This window comes from Heptranchias perlo, chromosome 24, assembly GCF_035084215.1.
Source record: "Heptranchias perlo isolate sHepPer1 chromosome 24, sHepPer1.hap1, whole genome shotgun sequence".
In the NCBI taxonomy this organism is placed as follows: Eukaryota; Metazoa; Chordata; class Chondrichthyes; order Hexanchiformes; family Hexanchidae; genus Heptranchias; species Heptranchias perlo.
The window spans coordinates 17,627,622-17,647,963 of NC_090348.1; the positions used below are offsets into that span (position 1 = coordinate 17,627,622).

At 38.2% G+C, this 20,342-nt stretch overlaps 1 protein-coding gene across 2 annotated transcripts in view; it reads right to left on the reverse strand.

Annotated features, from left to right (window-relative positions):
- Positions 1 to 8,059: 8,059 nt before the first annotated feature.
- The window catches only part of actr6 (actin related protein 6), a 34,347-nt gene continuing 22,064 nt past the window's right edge, over positions 8,060 to 20,342 (reverse strand). For both annotated transcript variants that reach the window (XM_068004833.1, XM_068004834.1), the window contains 5 exons: positions 16,279 to 16,377; positions 13,795 to 13,873; positions 10,817 to 10,988; positions 10,460 to 10,598; positions 8,060 to 9,163 (listed from right to left, as the gene is read on the reverse strand). In XM_068004833.1, coding sequence (XP_067860934.1) covers positions 9,034 to 9,163; positions 10,460 to 10,598; positions 10,817 to 10,988; positions 13,795 to 13,873; positions 16,279 to 16,377 — 619 coding nt within the window. In that variant the 3' untranslated portion in view covers positions 8,060 to 9,033. The remainder of the gene's footprint in view (positions 9,164 to 10,459; positions 10,599 to 10,816; positions 10,989 to 13,794; positions 13,874 to 16,278; positions 16,378 to 20,342) is intronic.

The window sequence follows — 20,342 nt, forward strand, 5'->3', positions numbered from 1 at the left end:
GTGTGTGTGTGTGTGTGTGTAGGAATTGCACTATCGCCAGCTAAAAGAAAATCAGTGATTGGCACAAAAGAAGCTAAGTTTTCTGAAAGCATCTTCAGCTGTGGAAGATAGTGAAGTTTAAAATGCCAAAGGAGGACAGGGTGTATTTACCTTACTGTAGTGAAACTGCTGTACACCAAAACTGCAGAGTGTGAGCAAACCCTTAGGCCAGGGGTGGGGCTCAACCTGGCTCCAAAATGAAGTGGTTAGAGAATTTTGCTTTGGGTGAGAAGCCCTGTTCTATAAAACAATTTACATTCCCAAGCCTCGCATTAGTGCAAAGCAGTTTTGGCTTCACGCAGGCGCTAAACTTGGAGTGTAAGAGTGGGGCCAAAGGTAAAAGCACTTGAGCTTTAGAGAGTTGAATTGTTGAAGGTAGAAAAGGGGAAGCAGCTTTAGTAACTGAGATGGGAGTTCAGGACAATTTTAATCAGATCAAAAAGGGTGGTACTGGGACAGAAATCAGCACCACGTGTCCCCTCAATCTGTGAGGGGGTGGGGGGCACCACTAATATTCTACACTTGGTCCTGGATCTGTGGATGGCTGTTTTTGCCAGGCCTAGGTGCAGACCCAAGAGCAGGTCCTCTGACTGACTGTTTTGAGGTCTAGGGACACCAAGAATATTGATGGATAGCTTCACCTATATTCCCTCATTTATCAGTTATATTTAATAATGTGCATGTTCTCTTCTACTCTGCAAACTTAAACTCAGAAAATATTTGGCCTTTTGCTAATGTAGATAGAAGCTCGGTTAAGTTGACTTCACGCAACTCCAAATTAAGCAGAGAAAGCAATCTAAGAGACAAAGAAATTGAATTGTAATAGCTAGAACTCAGAAAAAAAACTCTTCACAAAGGGTTTATAGAATGTGGAATACAAAGTCTAGAAGACTATAAATGTAGAATCAATTAAAGTCTTTAAAGGGGAGGTAGCTACTTAGAAACTAGATAACAAAATGGCAGAGTGCACACCATGGGCTGAACATATTTGTTCTTCTGTTCCTAGATCTGAGACTGTGACTGAAGGTATGTTTTCTCTGCAAGCTATCTCCTGTCCATTTACTAACCTGGTGCAATCCTGTGTCAGTAGGCTACTGAGGCCATAAGAAATTGAAAGATGTCTCCACCACTGCTCTTGAGACACATGTGCCTGGAATTTCTGCATGTGTTCTCCAGCAGGAGATAAGAACCCTCTAGAGAAATGACTAAAACAGTCGTTTCTCCCGGGTTTCCACTGAAGTTACAATAGGAGATTAGGAGAACCCCACATGAATTCTCCCCCATAGTTTTAGGTCTCTGCTTTTTCACCATTCCCCTTGTGGAGACAGCTATTGAGCAACTGAAGACTGGAAAATAGACTAATAGAAAATCTGAAAGCAAAAAAAAAAACAATGAATGGAGAGAACACAAGCATGTTTTTGGGAAGGTATGGGAGTCATTTGGGAAAAATGGAAAAAGTAGAAATGTGTATGGAAGTGAATGCTCTCTGCTGGCAATTAAAGTCCACAGCCCTTTATCTCCACAATTACAAATCTAGCATAACTCTACACAACTTTAAAAGCATATCAGATATATTAAGCACTTTTCTACTAAATTTGTAGATGCAACGATTTCTTTATACACTTGATTTATAAATCAACGGAAAACTTGAGGCAAAATCTTCAACACCACAAAACTAATAGTGCCAAATCAGCAATAAGAAAAAAAGTCACTGATCTTGATAATTTGAAGATTAACTAACTTCTCAAGCACAAAAATATATATTCTTGAAACAACTGACCACATTGTGAAAAATATGTACAAAGCTAGTGTAAGAACCCTAGAATCAATACCCTGATGAGAATATTCATCAAGGACACCAAATGAATCCTTAACCCTTCACTAACTCCTTGTCGAGAACTGTCTGGGATTTACCACCCAGGAGTTGTTAATGCCTAAATTTGGATTGCTAAACTGCCTTACATCAACCAGTTTGGATTATGTTAGCATTTACACTACCAACCTCCCATCAGGGTCTGCACTTATGAATTAACCCTTGCTAATTGAAATGACAAGTCATGAACTAGCACTTGCTTATTATTAAATCATAGTTGGCAGCACTTGAATATTACATATGCAAGTATTAGCAGATAGTGTTAATTGATTAAATACATAACATTACAAAGGCTGTTCAGTTATATCACTAATTCAATATTAACTGCTTGATTATAAATTTGCAGATCAGATCAATGTCTGAGATTAATATAAACTGGTCAGATTAATTCAGGATTAGACTCTTTAGATATGACTAGTGGTATTAGATAACCAGTCTATTTTATAGATGGAAGTCTTATATTCTTGTAGTTAGCAATATTTCCAGAACTTGTGCAACTCATCTTTGAGCTGGCAGGGATGAACTGGTTGCCCTGCCTTCTGAGCTGTCACAGTGATGAATCTTTGTCTGTAGAATTGCTATTCATTCCTCCTGGAGCCTCTGCTCCTGGGCAAATTCACCCTCCATGCTGATAACTATATCTGGACAAGCTGGCTTAAATCTCATCTCTCATGATCTCGGAAACTTATACATCTAACTGACACTTATATCTGGCTGGTATAGCTATACAATCTTAACTTCTGTAACCTATCCTCTCTCTTTTCAATTTCAATTTTACAGACACCCTGCTACATATACTAGATACAGATCTCCTACACCCACTACAAAGGCTACTAAAAGAATCAGAACTAAACTGAGGACTGAACTTTATCAAAAGCACTATCTTGTATAATCCTTAATTTCCAAAGAAACCTCATCAATTTTATTAATCAATCTTTGACATGGGTCACCCTTCTGGTGTAAATCACTTCATGTAGTCCTATTTGCACCCTTGATGAACTCCAAATCAATGATGCACCAGCACCTATCTGGTCAGCCATTTACTCCCTAGCTTCTGAGATCTTTGCTAACAAGGGGTTACATACAGGCAAAGGTAAGCCAGGACATCTTTATATCCCCCTTAACAAGCATATCTGGACCTGTGGTCTTGGGCTTGTTTTCTATCTCTGGTAAGGAATGTTTTGTTTGTGTAAGCCTTCATGGTTTAATTAGAATTAGCCCTTTACCTTTCCAGCATTCAGTCTGACGACTGACACCATCTTGAGGATACATTTAAGTCAATTCTCGGTGTATTTTTCCTACACTAAATAACATGACTTCCCCAATGGATCATTGTGTAAGTACAGTGCCCCATACACTAGTGAATCATCCAGACCAGGAAGATTCCAGGATTTGATTTCAGCCAGGGGAGGAAGGGAGAAGAATCAGTCACAAGTACAAGTTGTGTATGAATTTTGCATGAAGACTGGATTGGGTTTGGCTACGATGCACCTGAAATAAATAACCTGCCTATGTTCACCACCAATGGTTCACAAAGAACAACCACTTTAGTGAGGTACTAAATGCCTGCCACCGTCTATAGAACTATACCATAGCAACAGTCAGTGCTTTAAGAAGGGAGAAAATTGGGGTGAATGGGAGGGATGGAGTTGAACTTCTTAAATAAGGTAAAGTCCAAGTAAGCCAACTTTCCAGTTATGAAGAATTTCTGCATTGGAATATAGAAAATTGAAGACAAAATCAGTCTGGCATGGATTGACTACAGGTCAAATAGAATAAGCTTATCTCATTTTAAGTGCATTTATAAATATGGGGTCAGCTTCCTGAAAAATACTTTTGCAAATCATTCCCAAATACTTTTTGAAAACAGTGTAAGCTCTCATCAATGCAGGAATAAATCAGGTACAGTCTCACCTTGATTTTCACATATGCAGATGAGTTATCCTAAAATTCAATAGGATCCAATTTGGAAAAACAATAACCAATAGTACAAACCAGCAGGAAACCCAAGATCTGCTCCTTATAACAAAACGTTTTAGTTGTACAGTTTTCAACTTCAACCTGCTTTCTCCTAACACAGAAATCTGGAAGGATACAGCAGAGGTAAGTATTCTATTTTAAACAAGTGTCTGGAAAATTTAACCTAATGCTTGATTTTTCCATTGCATAGCACCTAAGCAGGTTTCCCTGACAAAAGAAAATTTCCACCAATAAATTCCCAGATTTTTCTCAGATGGTCGATCAGTTAAAAATCTGTTTCTGCCTGTTTACTACCTTCAAAAACAAGCACTTCATGCTCCTAGTGGATCCCAAGGTGAGTGCGCGTCACACCATTGACATCATCACGCATATGCCAGGTCCTGACTTTGTGCCAAATTCTGGAAGGGAAACAATTTGAGACACATTATTTGAGGATACTGCTCTTCGGCTCTGTAATAGGAAGACAAATTGAAGTGTTGATCTTCCTGATCCCAAGCAACCTCAAAAATACCAGAAATTTCAGAAATATCAAAATGAAAAAGAAGTTACTTGGTTTTGCTGCCAAACACTGACCCATGGATTTGAGACTGTATACAACTGCAATGAATTTGCTCAATGAATATGGAATAATATTTTCAATGCAATGGACCCTACAGCACAGAATTATAGTGAACCTCACATATTGGTGGGATTGGTGCTGGATCATTGGCTTCATAAAATCCAACTTTACATGCATCAAAGTCTGAATAAATACAAATACTTATGTTTATCTCTTCATATCCTGTATGTTTGGTGACTACTTACAGATTTGTTTAGCTTAACTGAGCTTTGCTAGCCTCTTGCTTATTTGAGGTTCAAATAAAAAACTGATTTTTACTGATTTTACTTTTTGAGCTAATTTTCTTATGGTTTCTGTTGTTCAAAGTAAAACCCAAAAAATCCAGGTTTATAAATTGGCAATACAAACTGACTTTAAAGGTCCTTAAGCATAAATGATACCAATCACATGCACTCTTGTGGAATTGGTGAAAAAACACATCCGCTTCGCTCTGCAAATGGCAATGCAATCTGGTCAAGGTTGAATCATCTTCTGCAGAGTTAGCTTCCTTTCCTTTCAGACCCTGAGAGCTTGTTTTCTGCTCTGTACCTTCCTTAGTGTTATGCAAAACTGGCGATAAGGCTCTTCCTCATAAAATCCAAAAGGAATATGACTTATCTCACATTCCCATTTCAAAATTTGTGCCTGACTTTTACTCTCAACTTATAAAAACATTCTTAGCCCCTTGCTGTTATTGATTTTTTTTTGTGGTACCCTGCTGGTTTGGTATACACATCCAAACCAATGTTTGATGCCTCAGTCTTGTAAATCTTGTCACTGTCAAGAGCTTTTGGCCTAAAACTCAACTAATGCTGACCTCTGCTAGTCATCTTTAAGATGTTTTCACAGCAAGTATTTTCTAAGGATTGGCACTGGCTAATGTGTTTTTGAAGAGGCTTTCAGGGTCCTAAACACAGGAAAAGCCAGTCCACTTGGCCCTTTTTTTTTATGGCTCCAGCCCAATCGGGTTTAGTTCATCTATTTTTTTTCAGGTCTGCATTTTAAACACAGGAAGTGCCTATCATTTTAAAAATCCCCAATATTAAACAAAAGTTTTCACCCCATTCTACCTTGGGTTCACTCCTAATTTACCTATGGTCTACTGTACCAGATTGGCTGGATTGGAGATATTGTCATGGAAGGCTGTTTAATGATGAAATTTAGGCAGACAGCAGGTCCCACTTATAGATAAGAATGCAAGTATATAACACATACAAACTATTTTTGGCATTGCATTTGACAGTTTTCTGGAACAATAAGTCAAGGAACCAACTAGGGAACAGGTTATTTTAGATCTAGTATTGTGTAATGAGACAGGGTTAATTAGTGATCTTATAATTAAGGATCCTCTGGGGTAGAGTGATCATTAATATGATTGAATTTCATAGAGTTTGAGAGTGATGTAGTTAAGTCCAAAATTAGGATCTTAAATTTAAACAGTCAATTACGTAGGTATGAGGGGCGAGTTGGCAGAGGTAGATTGAGAAATTAGATTAAAAGATATGACAGTAGATACGCAATGGTGAACATTTAAAGAAATAATTCATAATTCTCAACGAGTATACATTCCCTTGAGAAATAAAAACTCCATGGGAAAAGTGATTCCACCTTGGCTAACTAGAGAAGTTTAGATTAAAAGAAGATGCTTACAATGTTGCCAAAAAGAGTAGTTAGCCTGAGGATTGGGAGGGTTTTAGAAAATCAGCAAAGGATGACCAAGAAATTGATAGAGGGAGAAAATTGAATATAAGAGTAAATTAGCAAGAAATATAAAAACAGATTGTAAGAGCTTCTACAAGTATGTAAAAAGGAAGAGATTAGCGATATATCCAAGTTTGCTAACGATACAAAGCTAGGTGGGAAATTAAGCTATGAGGAGGACGCAAAGGGATTTATATAGGTTAAGTGAGTGGGCGAGAAGGTAACAGATGGAGTATAATATGGGGAAATGTGAAATGATCCACTTTAGAATTTTTTTTTAAAAAGATGAGACTAAGAAATATTCTAATTCAGAGAGATTTGGGTGTCCTTGTACACGAATCACAGAAATTTAACATGCAGGTACAGCAAATGGTATATTAGCCTTGGTCTTGCTGCAATTATATAGGGCTCTGGTGAGACCACATCCGGGGTAGTGTGTACAGTTTTGGTCTCCTTACCTAAGGAAGGATATACAGGCCTTAGAGGGGGGTGCAACAAAGGTTCACTAGATTGATTCCTGGGATGAGAGGGTTGTCCTGTGAGGAGAGATTGAGTAGAATAGGCCTATATTCTCTGAAGTTTAGAAGAATGAGAGGTGATCTCATTGAAACTTATAAAATTCTTAGAGGGCTTGACAGGGTAGATGCTAAGAGGCTGTTACCCCTGGCTGGAGAGTTTAGAACTAGAGGTCATAGTCTCAAGATAAGGGGTCAGCCTTTTAGGACTGAGATGAGGAAAAATTTCTTCACTCTGGGTTGTGAATCTTTGGAATTCTCTACCCCAAAGGGCTGTGGATGCTCTATCGTTGAGTATATTCAAGGCTGAGATAGACAGATTTTTGGTCGCTAAGGGAATCAAGGGATTATGGGGATCGGGAGTGAAAGTGGAGTTGAGGTAGAAGATCAGCCATGATCTTATTGAATGGCGGAGCAGGCTCGAGGGGTCGTATGGCATACTCCTGCTCCTATTTCTTATGCATAGAGCCCTTAAAATTATGCTGCATGAATATTAGTGTACAAAAGCTTAATACATTTTAACAAAATTCCTCGTCTATTTTCACACAAGTATCAGCCCATTTATATTAAAACAGAAAAAAACAAAATTGCACAAACCTGTTAACTGTCTATACACTAACATTTGCACAGGAATTATGGAATATATTTACAGTCCCAGTTAGCCAAATTCAAATTAGCTTCATATCAAACTGAATGACATTTGCAACCTGTGATCTTTTCAGAGATAATGTTCACAATTACAGGGGACATAAAAGTTTTGCATTGATGTCACTAGAACTGCTCAGAATCCAATTTATAGTTTTTTTCCAAACTATATGCCACTTTTATCATTTTAATTAGTTTATGTGAATTAGGCAGCTGCATGATTAGGAATGTGAGATACAAATTGTGTCACTATGACTCCTCAGCACATATCATTTGTTTAAACAGTTACTTGTGGTACAAACCAAACACATATATACATGGGGCAGTAGAATAGATGACTCATGATTTGTGCACATGAAGACAAACTTAAATTTCTTTCAATTACTATTAGTACAAGCAGAGAAAGTACCTTATGACCATTAGATTATGGGGCCAGTCTATCGTTTTAAATTTTCAATACTCAGAGCTAGCATGCAGTATGAATTAGGTACCTACAAAGAAAGTAAATTAAAACCTCTTAAATTCTTAGTTGACTGTCCTAAGGCAAGAGAAGTCATCTTTATCTGCTTCAATTCCATACATTGGTGCCACTGTGTGGCTCATTAAACACCTCAGTCCTTTAGGATATTAGTGGAAGAATGAAGCAGTCTTACTATGGAGATTATCTCCTTTTCTCCCCTCAGACGCATCAATTTTGTTCTGCGCATATATGAGAACAAGAATTTAATTTTCTTCCATTTATTGACCACAAGATGTAGCCATGCAGATAGATATATTCTATTGTATATACAATAAAAAGTTGACATCACATCTCAGATGTCACAGATGCAAATTTCTCAGTCACATTTAAAAATTAATAGAAAAAAGCCGGTCTAACCTCAAAATGACTTTAGGATCTATTAAAAACAATTAGCCTCTGATTGATCTGAGGGAAGGCACAGCAATTATCCTTTGTGGCCTTAAAGGGACACACCAAATTACACACAGAAGAATAATAAATTGTGTTACATGGGATAATATTCCAGTGCTTATTAACTACATATCCTCCTAGGTATTGTGAGCCGTGCCACGGGATATCCACTATACATATCAAAATATAAATAAAATTCTTTAAAAGTTATAAAAAATGGCAGAACTTTCACTAAAGTTTCACAAAAACTAACGCATCAAATTGCGGTTTTCATGGTGTTACTCTATATTTACTGAAAGTGTAAATAATGTCTTAACTAATAAAAATTGTGTGTATACATTTTCAAAAACTAATGAAAGCTTATAATACAGTACTAAGTCCAAAAGGAAGAGAATTAGCTAGCCAAAATGAACATTCAAATATATTCATTACCATGTTCTTTATAAAGAGTGGTTATGATTTCTTTACACAAAATGCACAAAGGAAGTCTTTGCCTAGGGTCTTTCGCTCTCTTTCCTTCCCCCCCCCCCACAAAAAAAGTTTTCTAGATAAATATCAGAAATACAGAATTGCCTTTGCAAAACTATAGGGAATAAGCTGCAACATCAATGTTACAGTCGAAGGATCACAGACCACTGCTAAGACAGTTCTTTCGATTCATAACTGCAGCATCAATATATGAGATACTCCTTTTCTCTATTCAAAAAGTGTCATTACTGTATCTTCATCATTTTCTTTAATCAATTTCTCCAATTTTTAATAGCTTTTGGCTTCAGATATCAAATTTCTCTTCACAGATGCAGTGCCCATTTTCTTCATAATCGTCTCTGGTAACAACCACGTCCATGAAATCTGAACTTTCAGAAAGCAATTTTCCACCTTCCCATGAATGTGTGATAGGACTGCAAGAAAGAAAAATCATCCAACGTTAATTCAGATCTTTACTGAAGAAGTATCATAGTAAGGATCACCAGCATTCCACAAGAGACGCACATTTTCATAGCAAAATTTGAAGGCTGGCACAATACAACACACTAATCAATAAGGAGTCTGAAGTTATAATATTCATGGAAGGGAGGATCCCCACTTGCTATGTATTGCATTAACTCATTTAGTGCTAGAGGGACATTTGACTCTTTGCCATATGATAACACCAAGCTTCTTCCTGGGGCAAAGTGTATGTGGACTGTAGCAAATAACATCACCAGTGTTCTCAAGTACAGCAGCAGGGAAGGTTATTCCAGAATCCTCCAGGAGTGAAAACATATTGTTCTTTCCACTGGAACTACGGGATGGTGGAATGTCCCTGCTTCCAGGCACTCTGTCATTAGAGCGAAGCCACGGGGGAAGCATCACCAGAGGGAAAGGTAGGTAGTAGGGACTCTAGATGCAGATTGGGTGGGTGGATGCTTGGACACAAAATCAGGCAAGCAGCCAGGTGTTCATGTATGTACATTTTCAAAATGTAAAGTTGTCAGCTAATTCCTAGAATGAGCATTAGTAATCCCATCACAGATATTTCCACTAATACGCTGATCTGTGTAGCTGGTGCATACAAGCACTGACAAATAGACATAACAAATCGCAGAATGATTACAGCCTCAAAATCGCTCTCATGTATTTTTGTGTCCTTATGTACTATGGAGTTTATACATGTAGTTTTATTTCCTATTCAGTATTATGTCAGAATCAGCCCATGTTCCCCACACTTGTTGAATGGCAAGCTCCCTATAGAACAATGTGATTGTGAGGTAATAACCTCTAAATTATCAGATTATTTGAATTCAGTGATAATCCACAGCTGATTACCAGAAAATAAATCAGTATATTGTACAATGCATCAAGTGTACATATCTGCATGACAATTTAAAGTGATAACAGATGAGAACTGACAATAATGAAAAGTTATTGGAGTTAAAAAATAAATGACATTAAGATAAAAGTGAAAATTAAGAACAAGATAAACTAGGATTCCATACTGGGGACATAGCACCTTCAGTGACCTTGTCAGAATGGTGCTGGCAGATACTGTGGGAAGACCCAGAGTCAACTGCCCATCCATTGACTGGCATACAGGATGCATAGTCTGGGAGAGTAAAAAGGAAAGAAAATGGGAATAAAATGCATTCAAAATAAAAGGTTCATAAAACACATTTTTGAAATGAAGGAACTAGTGGCATCTCTGCGACAAAACTTACTTTTCAGGCAGCAAAACGGATACGTCGTAATCACATGGAGTAAGAGATCGGACGTCAGCATAAACACGATCTCTGAACCCTGGTAGGAGGGAGTTGCCACCAGTCAGGATGATGTTCTTATAGAAATGTGGGTGCATCTCTAGTTTTAAAAAAAAACAGGTTTAATTTTAAAAAGTTGAATTTGAACATGTTCAAGGGAAATTATAAATAGCTTACATGAATATTTATATATAAATTATAATGGTGCTGCTGGAAGAACACATTATCATAAGATTTGCCTGAATGCAGGTCATGACTCATGTAATGCATGTGCAAAGAATCAGCTGAAACTTGGCTTTCACTCCTGAAGCTCCTCACCTTCAGGTAAACTTTGCACAGAATGAACAATTGCTTCTGGTATTCCCATCTCCTGAATGCCAATGTCAGAAGGGTGAAAAAGGATTTCAGGAACAGCAAATCTCTCATTAGTCAGTCGCAGAGTCTGTTCATTTGTCTTGTATTTTCCACTGAAAACCATCTCCTCCGGAGGCTAAAATAAAAAAAGTCAGCAGAAACCAACACAATTGAGAAATCCTTAAAAAAATACAAAACAGATGAAAACAGTCTCTTTTTCTGAAGAAGCCCTAAACTCAATATGCAGACAGTCACTGTTTGTCAGTAGCTGAATATAAACTTCAACAAGTTCTGTAACCGAGCAATAATTCTAGAACGGATGATTTGAAGTAGTCTTCTGTGTTTAGTTAATTCAAATTATTGAATTTTTTTAATGTGAAAAGCACAGCAAAACAGTAATTTAGTACTAAAAAAACAAAATTATCAGCTTATTTGAATTAAGTCATACTATGAAAGTGAGGATATTTTCAGTTACATTTGCAGGCAATACATTTTAACAATACAAAGTAGCTTGTATTTAAGATTATTGATTACAGGAATTAACTCTGGGTCTAAATTATTGGTTAGAGGCAGTCCTAAGGGGTGTTGGAACAAAAGTTGAAATCTCTGATTCCCCACACTGCTGTGTCTTGACACAGCTACATCATTTGGTAGGTTAATGCTGAGGGGAAACCAAGTGTTGCTCCACGAGAGGGGAAAATAAAATAGAAAGGATTCCTGAGCTGCGCAAGCACATTTATTAGCGGCTGAGTCAAGTGGTTGAGGCAAGGGAACAAATTAGGTGTGTGTTGCAGGGAGAACAGGGAATGGAGAAGGAATATTGAGGATGTTTTGCCCTGAAATATTAAAAATATTTTAATTATTTGGAATTTTCTAGATCAGAGGTGAACTATATCCTTGTTTGGCTGTTTATCTAGAATTTCAAACCTTTAAAATATATACAAAAGCATCCTCCTCAACTCCAGGCAGCAGAAATACCCATCTACATTTATCATAGTAATGGGAATCAGAACAGATGGACTATTCACAAATCAACCCAAAATAGGACATTGCAGCTATGGGTGGATTTGTAAGCAATGGCTTCAAGGAAAGCCAGTACTTAGCATAATGATATCCTGATTGATGATGAGCAAATTGCACAGTGGCTTTGTATTTGATTACTAGTCTGCACTGCATCCTGGACAAGTTGCCCAGAGCATAATCATAAAAGATAATCTTACATCAAACAGACTTCCTCTTTCCCTAAAACATTGACTTATCAGTGAACTCTGTTCTAGGTCTCTGTTACGTAAGCACGGAAATGGTATATATTTACAAAATGATCAAGTTACAATACCTACCCCAAGAGCTGCCCAAAGCAAATAGAAGTTTTCAAACAGGTGAAGCTGGAGGACATCGCAAATCACTTTGGGAGCCTGTCCATTCAAGCCAAACATTGGTCTTTGTATCACAATTTTACATTTGAGACTCCAAGCCAGTACCATAGTGTGCTGCAGTGCAGATGGGCAGCTTAAAAATTAATGTGGTCTGGGCTAGAAGCATTTTAAAACAGCAGGGAACTGGGTGGCACAGTGGATTGCACACTCATCTGTCACCTTGGCAACCTGAATTCAAATCAAGGGATGAAAGTCTCCTCGAGCTGCTGACTGGAAAGCTGTTATATGAAATGAGTTTGAACAGATCCTATTAGGCACGTGTGCAGCGCCAAAACTGTCCCTAATTAGCAATCTCACTCAGAGGCCACAGGAGGGCTGATGTGGGAAATGGGAAAAATGTCACACTGGTGCAGTAAGGGATACTATTCTATGATTGGGGCTGACGTACACTGTTGAGACAGAGTGTTGGGAACTTTGCTCAGCAACTGGCTGTGCTACACCTGACACTGGGAGTGTTTGATGCTGACACTGTGGGCCTAAAATGGGAAGAGTTTCATTCCCCCGGCACTATCATCCCTCATCTTGTTAAAAAAAATAATAATTTGTTTGTGCTCAAGAAAAATAAAACAATAGCTACAGGTCCCAGTGCAGACCAGACTCCAAATTTCACAGGCGAAGATCATATTTAGGGAACATCTCTAACACACAGTGGACCTCTGAACAAACCTCTGCAATTTAACCCCCATTCGTCAGGATATCATTATGCTAAGTACAAGAACAAGGAATCATAAGGCACCTTTACCTTGAGAGAATACCAGCAATGGCAGACGTACATCACTCAGATATAAAAAGGACCTGATTTCTAGAGATCCAACAGTATTGCAGATGTTCACGCAAGCTCTCAGTCTGCAGTGTGGCCTGCTAAACACACAGCTGGTTCTGTATTTCAATGTACCTGTGTCATGGTGCTATTTTGTGTCAATACCCATGCCTTGCAATTTATAGGTTAAAATTGACTTTCCAAATCAAGTTCGTAGTATCAAGTTGAAGTAATCAGAAAAATGTGGGGACATTGGATAAACAGTACAGCTTGTAATGCTTATACTAACAAATGGCTGCTTGAACATAGCAATGTCATGATATAATTCATGCAGGTGCAGCTGCAAAAATCAGAGACATGCACAAAGTGTAGATCTACATGACAAAACTGGCCTCCCACAGGCCCTGATTTGAAATAATTCAGGAATAAGGTACACAAGTGGAGAGAGGCACATGAAGGCCGCACTTTGTATGCTTGAGCACTGCTGTCCCATGGCTCCAACCTAAATATTGAAGTGCCTACAGCTTTTCATGATACCCTTCAAAGAAATTATACTACACTTAATAGCGTACCTGCAGTAATAGCAACAGAATACTGAATGATCAATGGCACAGTTAGTACACAACGTATATGAACAATGGAACTACATTGTAATCAAAAAAAGTTTCTAGATGAAATACCAATGCTCAGTATCTGGGTGAATTACAATTGAGAGGAAAATTTCCAGTCATTTTCAGATGATTTACCTTACAGAATCCTTTCTTAATGGTGCTGAAGTCTGGAAGCACATAATCTCTCATTATTGTGTTCGCTTCACCTTTCAACCTAGATAAAATGAAAAAGTTAAATTATTCTTTTGATGTATTTAATAGGGAGCATATCTAAAATATTCTCATTTGCCTTAATGAATTACATAATAAATGTATTCAAGTTTCTCACTAGGGTACCAATATCACCAGGTCAGCACTTACACTGGTTTTGCTTTTTCCTCGTCCAGGATCGTCTGTATGACAAAACAAGCTAGAAAACTGTCTAGACTATCCAACTCTTGCAAACGTCATCACTTGCTTGCTGGAGCAGCCCCCCTCTACCCCCACCTGCCCACAGTGGGTCTATAAATAAGCGCCTCTCACTGTCTCAATGTGTATTGCCATCCTTCTTGGTCCAGGAACCTGAACCCAATAATCCAATGAAATTTGAAAAATCATCATACAACTTGTGACTTCTAATATTGAAGATAAGTTTTTTTTAAATTGCATGTAAAAGTATATTCTCCTTTCCAGTAGGTGTCAGTGGTAGCACTCCCACCTCTGAGTCAAGTTGTGTACAAGTCCCACTTCAGAGACACAAGCACATAACCTAGGCTGACACTTCAATGCAGTGCTGAGAGAGTGCTGCACTGTCAGAGGTGTCTTTTGGATATGACATTAAACTGAGGCCCCATCTGCGCTCTCAGATGGATGTAAAATATCCCATGGCAATATTCGAAGAAGAGCAGGGGAGTTCTCCCGGTGTGCTGACCAATATTTATCCCTCCACCAACATCATTAAAACAGATTATCTGATCATTATCTTATTGCTGTTTGCAGGAATTTGCTCGGCACAAATTGGTTTCCCTACACTACAACAGTGACTATTCTTCAAAAATACTTAATTGGCTGTGAAGCACTTTGTGATGCCCTGAATCGTGAAAGGCACTATATAAATCCAAGTTCTTTCTTTCCTTTAAGTTAGAGATCCATTCGCACAAAACTTAAAAAAAACAAGTTGTTTGATAATATATCAAAATTTCAGTCAGAGAAACTACAATTATTTTAAAAAGGGGTCCAACAAACCACATGTTATAGTGCATTTAATCTAGTTCTCCCAAATACCCGAAGTTGCTTTAGTTTTTCAAAGCATGCGCACTCACTGTTGTGTCATGGCAGCCTGATGCTGTACTGTGGTGTGGTTAGACATTCATTTGTACCCATGATACCTCATATGAGTAGTCTATAATATGGGACAATATTAGTGAAGACACTTAGCTGAGGCTAAGTCAAGTCTCACAGAGGGGAGAAAAAGAGTGGAGCAGGAGAGAATGAGTATTGGGAGGAGAAGAGCCACAAAACAACTGATAACAAAAGAAAGAACTGGATAGAGTCCCTAGGCAGCTTTCAAGTTCACATTGTCATGCAGCCTGCATTATGGATGAGCAAAAACCAAAACAACCAACCCACTAATTCAGCATAACAAAACACATCATGTGGCAGGGGATGAGATAATAATCCCTTTAGATCTACATACATGATTGACAAAGCCTAGCATCTTGCTAGAGACTGATGGTATTTTTTAAACCACTCTAGAGTTATCATTTTAATGTACATTTATTTAAGCTGATAGATGCCAGGATCCAACAAGAACAGAAATAGAAAATGCATAAAGGAATAACGATAAGTCAAAAAGGGTAAGAAACATCAAGAGAAACTGAATAGTACGGGTTCTATTCACTAAGTTCTTCAGTCTTAGTGCTCAGGTGCTGGCTTGATAAACTGCAAGCCTTGCATTCATCTGTATTGGGAATAATCAGCCCCACTGGATCTTTTGAGATTAGCCAAATTATATATCTGGTGCAAGCTCCCAGCCTGGAATGGGCCACCCACCGGGTGCTTTCACTAAGGGGTACCTTCCCCACATGAGAGGGGTGCAGACTGTGGAGAAAAGGAAAAAGTGAATGCTACGTTGAACACTTTGATATGTTGATAGATCCGCTCATCTGTTCTGAGCCAGTGCGAACTACCTCGGCAGTTGGAAAATCTACCCTGTAAAGCCAAAGAGGTAATGCACTCTGGGGTCTCCCAGACCGCATACAAGATAAACAAAGTTTCTCTCAGGCACGGAAGAACAAAGGTCATGTCATTGATATGATATTCAAATACACTTATCATTTTCAAAAGTTATTTTAGGTATTTCACATCCACAAGTCTATCTTTCCCAAATCCCCATTATATGGCTCAATTGGAAGGATGCAGTGGTCCAGACATCCCACAGATGCTATCAATGCCACTTTTTAGTTGACTAGTCAGAAGGAGTGCATGACAGAAACATGAAGTGCCTCTCTCCCAAATAAGCCAGGCAAAGCTCACCTCAATGGGAAGCCCAATTGTGAAGATTAAAGGAAGCTGGGTCTGTGAAAGTTAGAACAGACTAGCATTTTGACTTGGCTCTCAGTTAGAAATCCAGTTACTTACTGTGCTATTTCCATGTCTTTGTAGAAGTCTTGGGACACGTAACATACATCCTCCTTTACTTGATTAATAACATGCGTCTCATCCATCACATGTAACTGTCTATAAGAGACAGATTTCAATCAATACATTGTAAAAGTACTCTCACAACTGATTCACCCAGTTTGAATCAAATGCAAATTTGAATCATTGGACAATAATTTAAGAATCAGAAATACTAGTTACTAACACTCTTGGGATTGAATTATATTCCAAATTATTCAAGTTGTAAACTGGTAAAGTGTTTGATAGTATGCTAAATCACTGCAGTACCCAGTATCAGATGAGTGTACATTTGATGATAACTGTCAGAAAGTAGAAACAGAATTCCCATTAAGATACTAGTTATATTTATGGGCTTTTATTATATACCTATAATAATCTATATTTTAAAATCTCAAGTTTGCACACATTTCTTGTCTGCACAGCTTGACATCCTGTCATCATGTTTTTCTCCCACATTTTATGTCAAGTTTTTCCTATAGTGAATTCCTCAATCCACATTTATAATTTGTTTTGCCTGAAAACTCAGCACTCTCACTACACAATCTGATCTGGTTTCTTACAAATCGCTCAAAATGCTTTCTGAAAAAAAAAATTCATCCACCCGTAACTGAAATTTCAAACGGATAGGGTTTAAATGACATATTTCACAATAACATGGTTAAATTTATCCACTGAGCTGTCTCTGTGTCTTTTAATGCCTTCATTAAAGTTTTTACTTGAAGTCTTCAGTTTCTCCCAAAAGCCTGAGCTTGGACGATATTTTTGTCCAGGCTGGTGACACTGAGCTGAATTAGGATTGTGCTGCCGGAACACGTGCAATGTAAACTAATTTGCCAAGATGCACTGGTACCAGTCAGTTGTACAGTTGGAATATTCTAGCAGCATCTGGTCAAGTTTTTCCAGAGTTATTTTACAATAGAGATAGAGGATACATTTCAAAATCTTTATTCAGATAAAATTTACACTGCCTGTTTTTGTTCAAAAGCAAAACAGGGAGCCTGTGCGTTTTTTAAAAACTCAGATTTACCTTCAGGTTCTTCCACAAACAGTGATGTCAGATTAAGGGGCCCCTCATGCTGCCAAACTCCAGGACACTCACTCCAGTTCTGCCAAATCCCAAGCACCTCTCCCAATGCTACCAAAGTGCAGGGTTGTCCTAAGCACAGCAAAACCCTATTTTCTCTCCCCTGAATTGCTAAATACCAGATACCTACCTACAATTCATGCATATTGCAAACCATCTTTCTGTGTATTCTCGGGCTTAAAAATGGAAAGGGATAAAAATTAAATGCATAGGTAAAAGAATATTTATACAATATGAACAATTAGTTTTCATGGAATAGTGGACAGAGTTGTAAAATTCAATCTCCAAAGCATCAGTAAAAATCCCAGGATATATTTAAATGGAACTTGACTTATTCAGTAAACCAGTAGCTTTGACATTATCCTCTACTTGGCATAAACATCCAATTGTTATAAAACAGAAAATCCTCCAACTGAGCAACCCCACAGGAGATCCACGAGTATATCTTAAACATCTTACATCTCTGCATTCTTCCTGTTTCGTCATTAGAAATTCCTATTTCCATGGTTATAATGGGAAGTACATGATGCACTTGTCAAACTGCAATTACACCCTCTTGGCAGTGGTAGTGCTAAAGGACCTCAGTTTTGTCTACTGCTGCTCCTCTGCCTGTATGACAGAGAAACTCCTATGCTGCAACTAACTCTGCGTCTTTGCTTCCCAAATAGCCATATATTTTGTCAAAGTATTGTATAAGAAGCACAGAACTTTAAAATAGGAACTGAATTGCATCTGCGTGTTCAAGTCAATGTAACCACCCTTTGCCCTCCCTGCAGCTGAAGACTACACTTGGTTTTCACTCCCCATGTGTAATGTCACAGGAGATCAACTAGTTTACTATTAGAAGTTATTTTAAGTACTTTCAAATAGAGGCTCGAAGGTTGAGTTGGAGCACAGGCTCAGGCTGTGATCGGGGCGTGGGTGGTGGTGATGATGTGAGGGGAGGTCACAGCAGTCATAAGAGGTAGCAGCAGGGAGGGAGAATACAGCATTGAATCATAGGCTCCATTTAAGCAGCTCTAAGTCTATGGACAACAGCTTCACATCACCTATTTTGGAGTCAGAGCTGGGTGGTTGTGTGACAGTGCCACCCTACCTTAGATGATTCAGTGGTAAAGCATAATCATAATAGGAATGTGTTACACATTTTATTTAATTGATGCTCTGTTATGGTGTTGCTCACGTAAGGCAGAGGATATGTTCTATCATGTAACACACAATGCATTATTCCACTGCTACAGTACAGTTGTGAGATCTCCCGGTCCCTTCACACCACGTGGTCTAAATCCTATCAACAACCCCATCCTGTGCTCAATTAGTGGCTATGTGTACCCTGAGATCTATTAGAGGGCAACTATTGTGTTATAGACTTGCAAAAGGCTTGTAAATCCCTAGCTCCTCCCCAAAACCAGAAAAAGCACCAGGGAGTGACTGGCTTTCTTTCTCTTACTTTAAATGTGATGAGCACATGTCAAAAAACATAACTTACAAAACACATGCATCTTCCATGATACTGCTCATGATAAATCAGGTGATACACTGTTCTATAAGGACAGCAATGTCATGTGGTGTATGATGTATTATTCTGTTTTAATGTGAAATGGTGCCACTTTAAGGCCATAAAGTCTAATTGTGAAGTAAACACAGCCTCAGGTCAATTAGAATTTAATTATTGCTTGGTGAGGATACATTGTAGATTGCAAAGTTCTTGTAAGTTTCAGGCACCGATTCAGGAAAACCCAGCATTAAGTGACTAGTTTTCTTAAGATTATTTAGCATCTATAACAAAGTGCAACACTTTGAAGTATGAATGACCACAGCATTTTATAAATCAATTACACTAGCATGTCTACTGCACCATTGCTCACACTGAGTCAGAGGTTACCCTGTTGCAGAGGGCAAGTGCACGTCCAACAAAAGAATATTAAAGAAGATTGTGCAAGGAGTTTCTTTTTAAGCTTGTGGCCCCTATACTTGTACATCTCTGCAGGGATACCATCCAAACTGGTACATTAAATATAACTCATGTATCTTCCCCTCCCCCTTTCTCTACTGTCACTCTCCTCACCCTTAACCGTCCATGCACTCCTGACCCATGTGGATCCCACAACCTCAACCATTTTCCTCTTCCCTTCCCCCTCCTACACTCCTTTCGTATCAGTGTCCCTCAAAGAAGCATTGTTTGCTTTCAAAATTCAATTTTCTCTTTTAAAAAAGGAAATCAAATTAGAACGAGGAAAGAAATTGCCTATCTCTCACATAGATGTTAGAAATTAAAACCTGTCTCAAAAGATATAAGATTTACCTTTACCTTGCAGGCAACAAAACACAGGTGAAGATAATTAGTTGGTTTCAAAGTTCAATTTTTTCTTGAAAAGTGAAGTAATATTAAAAGAAAGCACTCCCTTCTCTCTGTTTGGTGCACTTTTCAAAATGTAAAGAGTACAAAACAAAAGCTACAGCAGATGTGTCATCAGAACATCATAATTTTTCAGACAAGCACAACCTTTTTTTAAAAATGTAAAAAAGGATTTTACCTCAGTAAAGCTTTTGAAATTTGCACTCTTGTTTTTCAAACATATTTGAAGAAAATCTATTGGGTAGAACGAGCTAGGAGCTAAAGGAAAATATACTATCAATACAGCTGACTGAACAGTAAAGATGCATCCTAGCACATTAGTTACACTCCACATGTGCAGACTGCGGAGTCACAGGCCTGGGCAAAAAGATCAAGTCCACAATTAAGCTTTTGGGAGGGGTTGAGGACTTCAAGTAAAAACTTCAATGAAGGCACAGAAAGACAATGCAATTTAACCATGTTATTGTGAAATATGTATTTTTTGATTTTTTTTAAGAAAATTGTTTAAATCCTTATTTTGCACATTAGGGCCCGGAGTTTCCACTAGGGGTGCAATCGAGAAAATGTGCTCAAAATGTG